General features: G+C 42.0%; 1 protein-coding gene across 2 annotated transcripts in view; it reads right to left on the reverse strand.

Moving 5' to 3' along the window:
- ZFYVE1 (zinc finger FYVE-type containing 1) overlaps nt 1-6,086 on the reverse strand; it is a 45,255-nt gene extending 39,169 nt beyond the window's left edge. The window contains exons 1-2 of one of the 2 annotated variants that reach the window (XM_079769061.1): nt 5,974-6,086; nt 2,633-3,561 (exon numbers count right to left, since the gene is read on the reverse strand). In XM_079769061.1, coding sequence (XP_079625187.1) covers nt 2,633-3,145 — 513 coding nt within the window. In that variant the 5' untranslated portion in view covers nt 3,146-3,561; nt 5,974-6,086. Of the gene's footprint in view, nt 1-2,632; nt 3,562-5,855 lie in introns of both variants that reach the window. The other variant, XM_079769060.1, reaches the window with a different exon arrangement.
- Between the last annotated feature and the right edge of the window lie 7,036 nt (nt 6,087-13,122).

Genomic DNA, 13,122 nt, shown 5'->3' on the forward strand with positions numbered 1-13,122 from the left:
TAAATGATTTGGTCAGAGATAGCAGAAGTGTCACAAAGCAAGAATCTTAGAGCCAGATACCTGTGTTCAAATCCTCTACCACTTACTGTAACTTGATCTTGGCAAGTTACTTCATCTCTCTGTGCTTCGGTGTCTTCATCTATAAAATACAATGCTGTAGACGGAATGTTTGTATCCCCTCCAAAATTCACATGTTGAAATCTAACCCCCAATATGATGGTATTAGGAGATGGGGTCTTTGGAGGTGACTAGATCATTAGAATAAAGCCCTCATGAATGGAATTACATCGGTCCTTTATGAAAGAAACCCAAGAGCCCTAGCCAATTTGGTTTCAGTGGATAAGAGAGTCGGTCCTCGGACTGAAGGGTCCTTATCAAGGACACGTACCTTGGTTGCAGGCTCCATCCCAGCCCTGGTTAGGGCAGAGCGGGAGGCAACCAATCAATGATTCTCTCTCATCATTGATGTTTCTATCTCTCTCTCCCTCTCCCTTCCTCTCTGAAATCAACAAAAATATTAAAAAAAAAAAAAGAGGGGGATAAGAGGAGAACGAGAGCAAGCTGGAAGAGGTTAATTGGGGGAAAAAGAGAGCCCATGTAATATTTTCAACAATAAAGATTTAAAAAAAAACAACTACTGCAACAGACTGGTAGTGGACACTATGTGCCAGGCCTTAAGATAAATCCTTCCCATTCCTAATATCTTTGAAACCTCTCAACTACTACCACGGAGTAGAAGGCACAGAGCTTATAACTTAACACGGTTATATAGCCAATAAGTCAATAAGTGTTATAGCCAGGATATGAATCAAGCAGTCGTCACTCGAAAGCACAGACCTTATACTACCTTCTCTGGAAAGTATAAACATTATACCACCCCTTCCCCAGTCTCCCCTAGTGGTCATACACTACCCTCTCCCCACCTCAGAATCAAATCAAATGTTCTTCAGTCCTTCTGTACTCCCAGGTGTCTCACTGGCTTTTACTAATCAGAAGCCTATACATGAAAATAGGAAGAGCCCATCTGGAGAGAATACTATCCTTATCAAATGCCACTTAAAAAAATTTTAATTGAGCCGAAACCGGTTTGGCTCAGTGGATAGAGCGTCAGCCTGCGGACTGGAGGGTCCCGGGTTCGATTCCGGTCAAGGGCATGTACCTTGGTTGCAGGCACATCCCCAGTAGGGGGTGTGCAGGAGGCAGCTGATCGATGTTTCTCTCTCATTGGTGTTTCTAACTCTCTCTCTCCCTTCCTCTCTGTAAAAAATCAATAAAATATATTTTTTTTTTTAAATTTTAATTGAATTCAGAGAGGGAGGAGGGAGGGAGGGAGAGAGAGGGTAGAGAGAAAGAGAAAGAGATAAAGATAGAGAGATAGAAAGAGAGAGAGGAGAGAGAGAGAAATATCAAAGATACACATGGACGGGTTGCCTCCCATACTCTGAACCACAACCTAGGTATATGCCCTGACCAGGAATTGAACCCGCAACCTTCAGTGCACAGACAACACTCCAACTGAGCCACACCAACCAGGGCTCAAATGCCACTTTTATATATATATATATATATATATATATATATATATATATATATATATAGTTATTGACTTCAGAAAGGAAGGGAGAGGGAGAGGGAAAGAGGGAGAAACATCAATGATGAGAGAGAATCATTGATCTGCTGCCTCCTGCATGCCCCCCACTGGGGATCAAGCCCGAAACCTGGGCATGTGCCCTAGACTGGAATCGAACCCAGAACCCTTCAGTCTGCAGGTGGACACTCTATTCACTGAGCCAAACCAGCTAGGGCTCACATGCCACTTTTTAAAGACAGGCTGGTGTGGCTCAGTGGTTGAACATCGACCCATGAATCAGGAAATCATGGTTTGATTCCTAGTCAGGGCATATGCCAGGATTTCAGACTCAATCCCCAGTATGGGGCGTGCAGGAGGCAACCAATCATTGATTCTCTCTTATCATTGGTGTTTCTATGCCTCTCCCGGTCTCCCTTCCTCTCTCTGAAATCAATACAAACATAATAAATAAATAAATAAATAAATAAATAAATAAATAAATAAATAAATAAATAAATAAAAAAGACCTGCCTCTCTAAATGGAGTGAGCAGGCTTATGACTTATTGCCTAACACTCCCATGGTACTCACTATCAGTGTTTCTTTCCCTGCACAGGTAGAATCCCTCATCATTCACATTTATTCACAACTTGCCTAAGTGTTCTCGTTCAGAAAACAGTTCTAAATCAGTTTTTCCTAATAATAATAACAGCTATCATATACTGAGCACTTATTATGCAATAAGCTAAACAAAACTGCCATTTCATCCTCACAACAACCAATGAAGTCTCAACGTTCCCAATTTATAGATGAAAAAACTGAGGCTCAGAGAAGAAATTCAGTCGAAAAAGAAAAAAAGAGAGAGAGAGAGAGAGAGAGAGAAATTCAGCCCAAAGTCACACAACTTGGTAAGAAACTAAACCTGACTCCTTGCAATTTAAGCTTTCAGGGGTCTTGCCTTTTAATGCTTAAAATGGGAGCTCCTCCTAGACTCCCCTTTTGAGAGCTACCTTCCAACAACAGATCTGCCCCACTACCCCCACATGAATCCCCAAGGGCTTACCTGAATTTCTTCATTTTCATCTACTAGGAGGAAACTCACAACCTTCTCAGTCATCTTCTTCCTCTTGGTCTCCTCATCCATCTCCTCTTCCTCCAGTAACTCCTGGGCCTTCGTGACATGGTAGACAGTAACGGGGTGTCTCCTTTTGTTACCCCCAGAATGAGTCCTCTTCTGGCACTCCAGGCACAAGTTGATTTTACAGGTCTGGCACCTCACAGCTGCCCTCTGCCTCACACCTGGTGAGTGCCCATTGGGGCCCTTGCAGGGGTCACAGTAAGGGATGTGGCCAGGTTTGAGTCTGATCCGCTCGTGGTTTCTCAGGCGCTCCTGCCGATGGAGCTCCTCCTCGCAGCGGAGACACTGCAGACTGCAGCACTCATCGCACTCAAAGACAGCTTCGTCAGTCCCGCTGCAGGCGTAACTTTCCTGGCACATAAGCCCTGGATTCAGGCCCTTCTGTGCTGGGGAAGTCTGAGCACTCATACTCAGGCTGGTAAGGAAATCAACCACCATAAAACAGCCACTGGGCTTTCCCCAGCCGTGAAAACAAAGGCTTTGAAGACCACACAGAAATACCACAGGGTTCTGAACACCTTACACTTACACTTACACACACACACACATTCAGTGTCCCATTAGAATTCTTCACACACTCACAAATGTTCAAGTTTTTAATTTTCTGCCACCAAGGCTTCTGTATCAGCAGCAATGTTCATTTGGTTTGATGGTTTCATCCTCCATAAAGTGCAGACAAATATGTGGTCCAAATTAACTTGGAAGGGTCTTTTATGGCTATCAGAGAGAGAGCTGACGGGTTCACTGAGGTGGACTCCTTAGTTGGGCCTCAAGCACAAGGTTTTGGTAATGAAAGAGAGTGGTCAGAAGCTCTTCAATATAATCCAACCTCAAGTCAATACTTCGGGGGTAACCTAAAATAAAGGAAGGAAAAGGATTTCACTCATCTAAAAACAGAAGTACACCTTAAAAAAAAAAAAGCCCTGGCCAGTTTACTCAGTGATTAGAGCATCAGCCACTGGACCCAAGGGCTCGAGTTCAATTCCCAGTCAAGGGCATGTACCTAGGTTGCAGGCTCTATCCCCAACCCCATTGGGGCAAGTATGGAAGGCAACCAATCGATGTGTCTCTCTCACATCAATGTTTCTCTCTCTCCCCTCCTCCTCCATCCTTTCCACTCTATCTAAAAAAAAAAAAAAATCACTGGGGCCTGAGGGGGTCAATAGGGGAAAAAAAGGGACATATGTAATAATTTCAACAATAAACAATTATTTTAAAAAATCAATGGAGTGCTGGCTTCAGCAGCACATATACTAAAATTGGAACAATACAGAGAAGATTAGCATGGCCCCTGTGCAAGGATGACACGCAAATTTGTGAAGAGTTCCATCTTTAAAAAAAAAAAATCACTGGAAAAAATAAAAATATTTTATTTTATCTCAACCCTCAGGTGAAGATTTAAAAAAAAAAAAAAGATTGTGATTAAATACAACACCAAAACTCCTGTAAGAAATTTCATTCTTGCTTGTAAAATTTACACTAGCTAAGCCTCGCCAACGTAGCTCACTGGTTGAGCATCAACCCATGAACCAAGAGATCACTGAATAGATTCTGGGTCAGGACACATGCACGGGTTGCAGGCACCATCACCAGTAGGAGGCGTGCAGGAGGCAGCTGATAAGAGGTTTCTCTCTCATCGGATGTTTCTATTTCTCTATTCCTCTTCCTTCCTCTCTCTAAAATCAGTAAAAAATATATATATATATTTTTTAATTTACACTGGTTCATTCTGACCTAGCAATTTCTTCTCAAAATTATGGTCAAGTTGTCCTTTGAAAATAACCACTACCTCTAGGCCCAAGGGATCTAAGTGACTTTGCTACTTTATTTCCCACACAGAAATTTTCTGTTCACTCAGTTATTAAATTCAGAATAAAAATCACTGGCCTGGCCGGCGTGGCTCAGTGGTTGAGCATTGACCTGTGAACCAGGAGGTCACAGTTCGATTCCTCGTCAGGGCACATGCCCAGGTTGAGGGCTAGATTCCCAGTGTGGGGCATGCAGGAGGCAGCCGATCAAGCCTCAAGCCGATGGATGGTTCTCTCTGATCACTGATGTTTCCATCTCTCTCTCCCTCTCCCTTCCTCTCTGAAATAAATAAATATATATTTTTAAATCCCTAAGCAGAAAATCCTCGGAGGGACAACCTTCTGCACCCCCACATGCACTCCACAATTGGGAGAGATGGAGAAAGAAGCCTGTAAAATAAGCTAAAGAAATGATAATAGTAATAAACTTTAGCTCCATCAAAGTACTAGAGTTGTTGCAAGTCTAGACAGATGCCTATTAAGAACTCTAAACCTGGAAACAAGAATCACCATTTCATGCTTGAAAACAATATAAAACAATTACTGTACTTCCTTTTGTTCCTTCTCTAACTGGGAGGAAAAAAAAAGAGCAACAGGAGACAGAATTCCTCCACTATGGCCCACCGCAAAGCCAGACCTGCAGTGAGTTAAAACCATTTTTCTCTTTGTTACGCAAAAACTTAAAAATATATATGTAACTGGGGCAGGAAAGGGGCTTTTGTGACTTCTACAATTATATTCCTAACTCCCCTTCGCCTTGACACCCATTCTCAAGCCCCAACGAAAGGCAAAGCCCTCTTTTCAGATATTTCCTACTCCTCCTACACAGAAATCAACCGATCAATCTTATTTTTAGATAAACAAGGAAGGCGAAGGGAGTGACTTGGGAGACCTTATTTACACTCTAACCTCAGACGAGCCCAACTAGCTCCCACACGGAAACAAAAAATTGTCGCAATTGAGAAAAATATAAAATCAGCCTTCACCAGAACACCTCACCGCCCGCCAGGCAAAGCAAACAATCTGCCCACTCTGCCCCCCACCTCGGTATCTCTCTCCAGCCAGGGGATTCCTCACCCTTCCTTCCTCCCGGGCAACACCACCACAACCCCAGGGTAGGAGCAGCGTCCACGAACAAAGAAGGTCTCCCCAAACCCCCCACAAACACTGGCAGAGGCCAGAGCCGAATCTATTGTTTATGCCACCCCACCCCCACAACAGCCGCACCCGCCACCACCACCCCCCCGCCTTGGGGGCAGCCTGAGCACCAGGACTATGGTTCGTCCCCTAGGCAGGGCCGTGCCCTTCCCTCCCCTCCCGCGACGGCCAGGGGACCCCACCATGGAGCAGCTCGGCTGCGGCCAGGCGGCGTCGGGGGACCACGGGGCGCCGGTGGGGGCGGGGGCTGTTTCTCAGGGCACCGGAGGATCCATCCTCATTTCCATCTCCGCCCCCCACCTCCTTCGCAGCCTCCCGGGCTTCCTCCTCTCCTGTTGTCAGTTGTGATCAGCTGATCGGAGTGAACTTCTACCAGCTCCGACTAACAGGAAGGCGTGAGCTGTGCAGCCCTGGGAGGGAGGAGGGGGCGGGGGTGGAGTCTGACGCTCCAAACGCGGAGTATGGTACGCACAGCTTCCTGGGAAATGTAGTTTCCTGGAGGGGCATCCTCCCCTACACGACGGAAGTGGGGGTCCTGAATGACTACAACTCCCAGTATCGAAGAGATTGCTCGTGCCAGGAAGCGGTGGAAACAAGCCATGAAGCATTTCGGGAGTTGGAGTTTTTGCATTGGCTGTGGTTTCTGCTGTTTTCAGAGCGTTGTTTTGGGCACTGGCCCCAGAAAGGATGGCGTTAAGTTAGAGAATTGATGTAATGTGTAGTATACGCAAAGTAATTTCATCTCAAATAACCCTTATTTCCCACCATTCCTTCAGAAATTTGTAAAAACAGCCTCCACTTCCTCAATTTCACCATGTACAAAGTAGGGGGGGAAAATAATTGATAAGAGAATAAAAGTACTCCTGTGAGTTTTGTTTTCCGTTTACCAGTATTCGCCAAACCAATCATTAATTTCCACCTCCCCTATCTTTTATTTTTTCTGACCTTTCCTTACATAATTTCTGAATTTTAAGTCATCCTTAAGTTAAACAGGATATATTTTCAGATAAGCTTTCAGGCTTCAGTGCAGGGTAATAGTTAATACTGTTATCTGGCTTTATGTAAAAGGCCATATATTTGTTTAGTGTTTTAACTTTTGGGGTGTTTTTGTTTGTTTGTTTTGTTTTGTTTTTTTGTCTGTTTGAATCTTGGAACAACACTGAAAGAAAGTGTGATGTAGTCAAAAGAGCACTGATCTAAGATGCCAAGACTGAAAGCTTGTTCTAGAAAGCTCATAGGTAAGTCACTCAATCACCCCATGAAATGAAGAAATTGTACTGTATATAAACTCTGAAGTCTCTGTCAACTCTAACGTTCTATCATTCTATCTTGATAATTGTTAACCCAGGAGAGAATACTAAGGTTGAGTTACTTGACAGGTCACACAGCAAATTATTGACAAAGCTGGGACAAGAACCCATCTCCTCAGCCGGCAGCCGGGGAAGAGAGGCCTTGGCCGGCAGCTGGAAAGAAGGCCCTGGCAAGCAGCCAGAAGGCCCCAGTCAGTCCTGATTGCTGGCCAGGCCTAGAGACCCTTCCCATGCATGATTTTCGTGCTTCAGGCCACTAGTAATCAATAATATTCTAACAACTATGTATGGTGTCCCAGGTTGCAGGCTCAATCCCCAGTGGGAGGTGTGCAGGAGGCAGATGATCAATGATTCTCTCTCATCATTGATGTTTCTCTCTCTCTCTCCCTCTTCCTTCCTCTCTGAATCAATATAAAATAAATAAAAAATCTAAGACTTTACTGGAAAAAAAAACACATAGTGAGATCATTTAAAAAAAGATAGAAAAGTCTATGTTAGTATTTGCCCTATTAGAATTATTTTACAGCTACTTGACTAAATGTGCTGATTTGAAAAATAATGAATAGTTATAAAAATTCCATAATTGGCCCTGGCTGATTTGGCTCAGTGGATAGAGAGAGCATCAGCCTGCGGACTGAAGGGTCCCGGGTTCCATTCCGGTTGGGAGCATATGCCTAGGTTGCGGGCTCGATCTGCCCAGTAGGGGGCATGCAGGAGGCAGCCAATCAGTGATTCTCTCTCATCATTGATGGTCCCCTCTGAAATCAATAAAAATGTATTTTTAAAAAATTCCATAATTGCACATAAATTAGCCCCAAAGCATTAAAAAAAAAAGAACCCATCTCCTGATTTAGTCACAAACTCTTATTTATTTATTTATTTATTTTAGCGTTCCTAATCGTTTTGTTTTTTCTTCATATATTTTTATTGATTCCAGAGAGGAAGGGAGACGGGGAGAGAGAAATAGAAACATCAATGATGAGAGAGAATCATTGGTTTGCTGCCTCCTGCACGCCCCCTACTGGGGATCCAGCCTGCATGTGCCCTTGACCAGAATTGAACCAGGACCTTTCAGTTCGCAGGCCGAGGCTCTATCCACTGAGCCAAACCAATCAGGGCAAAAGTAGAAATGTTAGAAAGGTTAAGAAAGCAAGTCTTTAGCTGGGTTCTTGAGACTGGCTAGCCTGCTGTAAAATTTCCCTAGAGGGTTTTGTTCCTAAGACCACCACTATAACTTTTTGTAGCCCTAATAATTTGCTTAGTAATTATAAAATAAGTATATTAACATGTCCTGGGAACAAAATGGTAGTTAATCCTTTTAAAGCCAAAACTACCCATTTGAAATTATATTTTCTAAAGTTATAAGAACCCCTTAAACTGTGGGAAATGGTTGCCTCCAAGGAGTACACTAAGGTGAGGAAGAAGACGTTCTTTGAATAAGTTTATACTCTTGAAAATTTTTACTATGTAAGTGCAATGTGTCAATAATAATGAAAAAAAACCTTTTCTTAATTTATTGATTTTAGAGAGGAAGGGAGAGGGTGGAGTGAGAGAAACATTTTGTTGTTCCACTTATTTATGCATTCATTGGTTAATTTTTTTTAATGTATTTATTTTTTATTGATTTCAGATTTCAGAGAGAGGGAAAGAGGGAGAGGGAAGCATCAATGATGAGAGAAAAACTTGGCCAGCATGGCTCAGTGGTTGAACATCAACCTACGAACCAGGAGGCCAAGGTTTGATTATGGTCAGGGCACATGCCGGGGTTGCAGGCACAATCCCCAGTGTGGGGCTTGCAGGAGGCAGTAATCAATGATTCTCTCTTTATCGATGTTTCTCTCTCTTTCCCTCTCCCTTCTCTGAAATCAATAAAAATGTGTTTTAAAATAATGATGATGATGCCAAAACCGGTTTGGCTCAGTGGATAGAGCGTTGGCCTGCGGACTGAAAGGTCCCAGGTTCGATTCCGGTCAAGGGCATGTACCTTGGTTGCGGGCACATCCCCAGTAGGGGTTGTGCAAGAGGCAGCTGATCAATGTTTCTCTATCATCAATGTTTCTAACTCTCTATCCCTCTCTCTTCCTCTCTGTAAAAAATCAATAAAATATATTTTAAAAAAATAATGACGATGAATAAATATGTTTTGAATAATGTAAAAAAATTTAATAATGATGAGAATCGTTGATTGACTACCTCCTGCAGCCCCACACTGGGGATCGAGCCCACAACCTGGGCACATGCCCTGACCTGGAATAGAACCACGACCTCTTGGTTCCTAGATCAACGCTCAACTGCTGAGCCACACCCGGCTGGGCTAACAGATGGTTGGAATGATCAGATCTGCTTCTGTTAGTTGTTTTTTACTCATTCTCATTTTTTGTGTGCTTTTTTTTTTTTTTTTTACTCTGAGCTAGATTTTCCTTGGAAAATTATTTCTGGGAAGTTTTTGAGGCCTAGGATACAGGTTAATACCACCAGAGAGGATTTGCTGTCAATTCTGCCAGGAGGGACCACTTTAAACTATATTCATTGTTTGGGATTTTTGTTCTTAACCTTTGAGATGTATATCTGGGTTACATATCCCTAAGAGGGCAGTCTGATGGTCCTGTGACCCCTCTACAGCTCCCTGAAATCTCCCCCTTCCAAGAGGACTTTCTTTCCAGGCTGTTGGGTGACAGTGTGTTTACTAGCAGTTCTTCACCCTTACACTGAAATGGTAGCACTTTGAAGCACCCATCTGTCCCACTTGCCCCACAAGGCCTAGAAAAGCCAAGCTTAAATTGCCAAGTAAGGTAAATGCCCCAGGGCAAAAGTGACATCACTGCTCTACTTACTTTTTGGATGCTGCCTTCACCTAGATTTTGGTCTGATAAGTCCTTATCTTCTTGTTGACTCTTCAATATTTTACCAACATGTTTCATTATTTTCAATAGGATGACCTGTTTGCCATATTATGTGTCATATTACAAAAAAAAAGAAGAGTTAAAAATATTGTAAACATTTTGTATGGTGACATATGGTTACTAGACTTATGGTGATCACATTGTAAGATATGTAAGTGTAGAATCACTATATTGTACACCTCAAACTAATATTGTGTATCAACTACACTTTAATAAAATATTTTTTTAAACATTATTGAACAAAATTAAAGAAGAAATAAATAGAAAGACATCCTGTGTTTTGAGATTGAATGACTATTGTTATGATTGTAATACTCTTCAAATTAACCTACAGATTTATTGAATTTTCTATAAAAATTTCAACTTTTTAAAAAATATATTTTTTATTGATTTCAGAGAGGAAGGAAGAGGGAGAAAGAGATCTGCTGCCTCCTGCATTCCCCCTACTGCGAACCAGGCCTGCAACCCAGGCATGTGCCCTTGACCGGAATCAAACCCAGGACCCTTCAGCCTGCAGGCCCATGCTCTATCCACTGAGTCAAATTGGCTAGGGCTCAACTTTTTTTTTTTTTAATATATTTTTATTGATTTCAGAGAGGAAGGGAGAGGGAGAGAGAGATAGAAACATCAATGATGAGAGAGAATCATTGATCAGCTGCCTTCTGCACGCCCCCTACTGGGGATCAAGCCCACAACCTAGGCATTGCCCTTGACCAGAATGGAACCTGGGACCCTTTAGTCTGCAGGCAGACGGTCTATCCACTGAGCAAAACCAGCTAGGGCATTTTAAAAAATTTTTTTATTATAAATGGACAGTTGATCTTAAAATTCATGTGGAATTGCTAAGAACCCTGAATAACAATGTTGAAACCATCTTGTAAACAACAAAGTTGGAAGACTCATACTTCCTGATTTCAAAATTTATTACAAAGCTATAGTGATCAAAAACAGTATTGTGCTAGCCTGGCTGGTGGCTCTTGAACCAAAGGGTCTTCAGTTCAATTCTAGTCAAGGGCACTTTGCAGGTTCAATCCCTGTCCAACTAGGGGGCATGTTCAGGAGGCAACCAATCAATGTATCTCTTTCACATGTCTTTTTAAAACATGTTTTTATTTATTTTACTTTTTTGTTAAGCCTCACCTGAGAATATTTTTCCATTGATTTTTAGAAAGAGTGGAAGGGAGAGAGAGAGACAGAGAAGCATTGATATGAGAGAGAGACATCGATTGATTGCTTTTGCACATGCCCCAACCAGGGCCAGGGATCAAAGCTGCAACCAAGGTATGTGCCCTTGACCCTTTCCGCTGAGCCAAACTGGCTAGGGCTATTTTTTTTTTAATATATTTTATTGATTTTTTACAGAGAGGAAGGGAGAGGGATAGAGAGCTAGAAACATCGATGAGCTGCCTCCTGCACACCCCCTACTGGGGATGTGCCCGCAACCAAGGTACATGCCCTTGACTGGAATAGAACCTGGGACCTTTGAGTCCGCAGACCGACACTCTATCCACTGAGCCAAACCGGTTTCGGCAACTAGGGCTATTTTTATTGATTTTTAGAGAGATAGGAAGGGGAAGAGAGAGAGAGAGAGAGAGAGAGAGAGAGAGAGAGAGAGAGAGAGAGAGTTTTCAATGGGCTGCCTCCCGCCTGGCCCCCACCAGGAATTGAGTCTGAAACACAGGCCTATGTCCTGACTGGGAATCCAATTGGTGACCTCTGGTGCATGGGTCAATCAATATTCAACCACTGAGCCACACTGGCTGGGCTCCCATGATGTTCCCTCTCTCTCTCCCCCACCTTCTCTCCTTCCCTTCCACTATCTCTAAAAAAAAAAAAAAATCAATGGAAAAAGTAAATTCAGGTGAGGTTTAGCAAAAAACAGTAACAAAACAGTGTTATACTATAAGGACAGACATAAAGATCAATCAAATACAAGTGAGAGTTCATAATTAAACCCCTCCATTTATGGTCAATTGATTTTTTTTTTTTTAAATCCTCACCCGAGGATATTTTTTCATTGATTTTTAGAAAGAGTGGAAGGGAAGTGGAGAGACAGAAAGAGAGAGAAATAGATGTGAGTGAAACACATAGATTGGTTGCCTCTCACAAGTGCCCTGACGGGAATCACACCCAAGACTCTTCAGTGCTCGGGGCTGTACTCTATCCACTGAGCAAGACTGGCTAGGGCTATGGTCAACTGATTTTTTTTTGTCAACTGATTTATTTTATTTTTTATTTTTTTAATATTTTATTTATTTAAAAAAAATTTTTTTTATAAACTGTTACTTACACAGCTCTTCCACCAAAGACATCAAATTCAAGGGCAGGAAAGGGCTGCAAAGTATGTAGTTTATGCCTTTTTTGACACCACATTCACTAGTTTCCAAAAGTGTCAACTGATTTTTGATAAGGGTTTCAATATTATGGGGAAAAGAATAGTATTTTCCACAACTGGTGCTGGGATAACTGGATTATTCATATGCAAAGTAGTGAATTTATACACCTATCACAACATATACAAAAATTAATTCAAATGAATCCAAGACCTGGATGTAAGAGTCAAAACTATAAAATTATTAGAAAAAATATAGGTATAAATCCTAATGACCAGCCCTGGCCAGTGTGGCTCAATTGGTTGAGTATTGTCCCTTGCACCAAAAGGTCACTGGTTTGATTCCCAGTCAGGGCACATACCCAGGTTTTGGGTTAGGTCCCTGGTTTGGGCGAGTTTGGGAGGCAACCGATAGATGTTACTCTATTTCACATTGATTTCTCTCTCAAATCAATAACAAGGTATTTTTAAAAATAGCAACCAATTGATGTGTCTCTCTCACATCAATGTTTCTCTCCCCCCCCCCCTTCCTCTCTCTCTAAAAATCAATGCAAAAATATCCATGGGTGAGGATTAATAAAAATAAATGAATTCTAAATCCTAAAGGTGTACTGGTTAATAATGCGAATTTTTTTCAATAGATGGAGTTACACATATGTTGATATATATGCAATTTGATATGTATGCTATTTTGTTGTATTGACAACAAGCTTCAAAACTTCATATGTCAAATTTGCTGAAGGTGTTAACATCATAGGTATTTTTACACTTAAAAATGTCGAATTCTGTGCCAAACAAAGAGCATTTGTGGGAAGTTTTAATTTATTACTTTATTTTGAAGAAAAGTGCTGAATACTTCAGGAAGCTTATGGTGAACATGCTCCATCTCAAGATACTCGTGAAC

Source organism: Cnephaeus nilssonii (genome assembly GCF_951640355.1).
Source record: "Cnephaeus nilssonii genome assembly, chromosome: 4".
NCBI lineage: Eukaryota > Metazoa > Chordata > Mammalia > Chiroptera > Vespertilionidae > Cnephaeus > Cnephaeus nilssonii.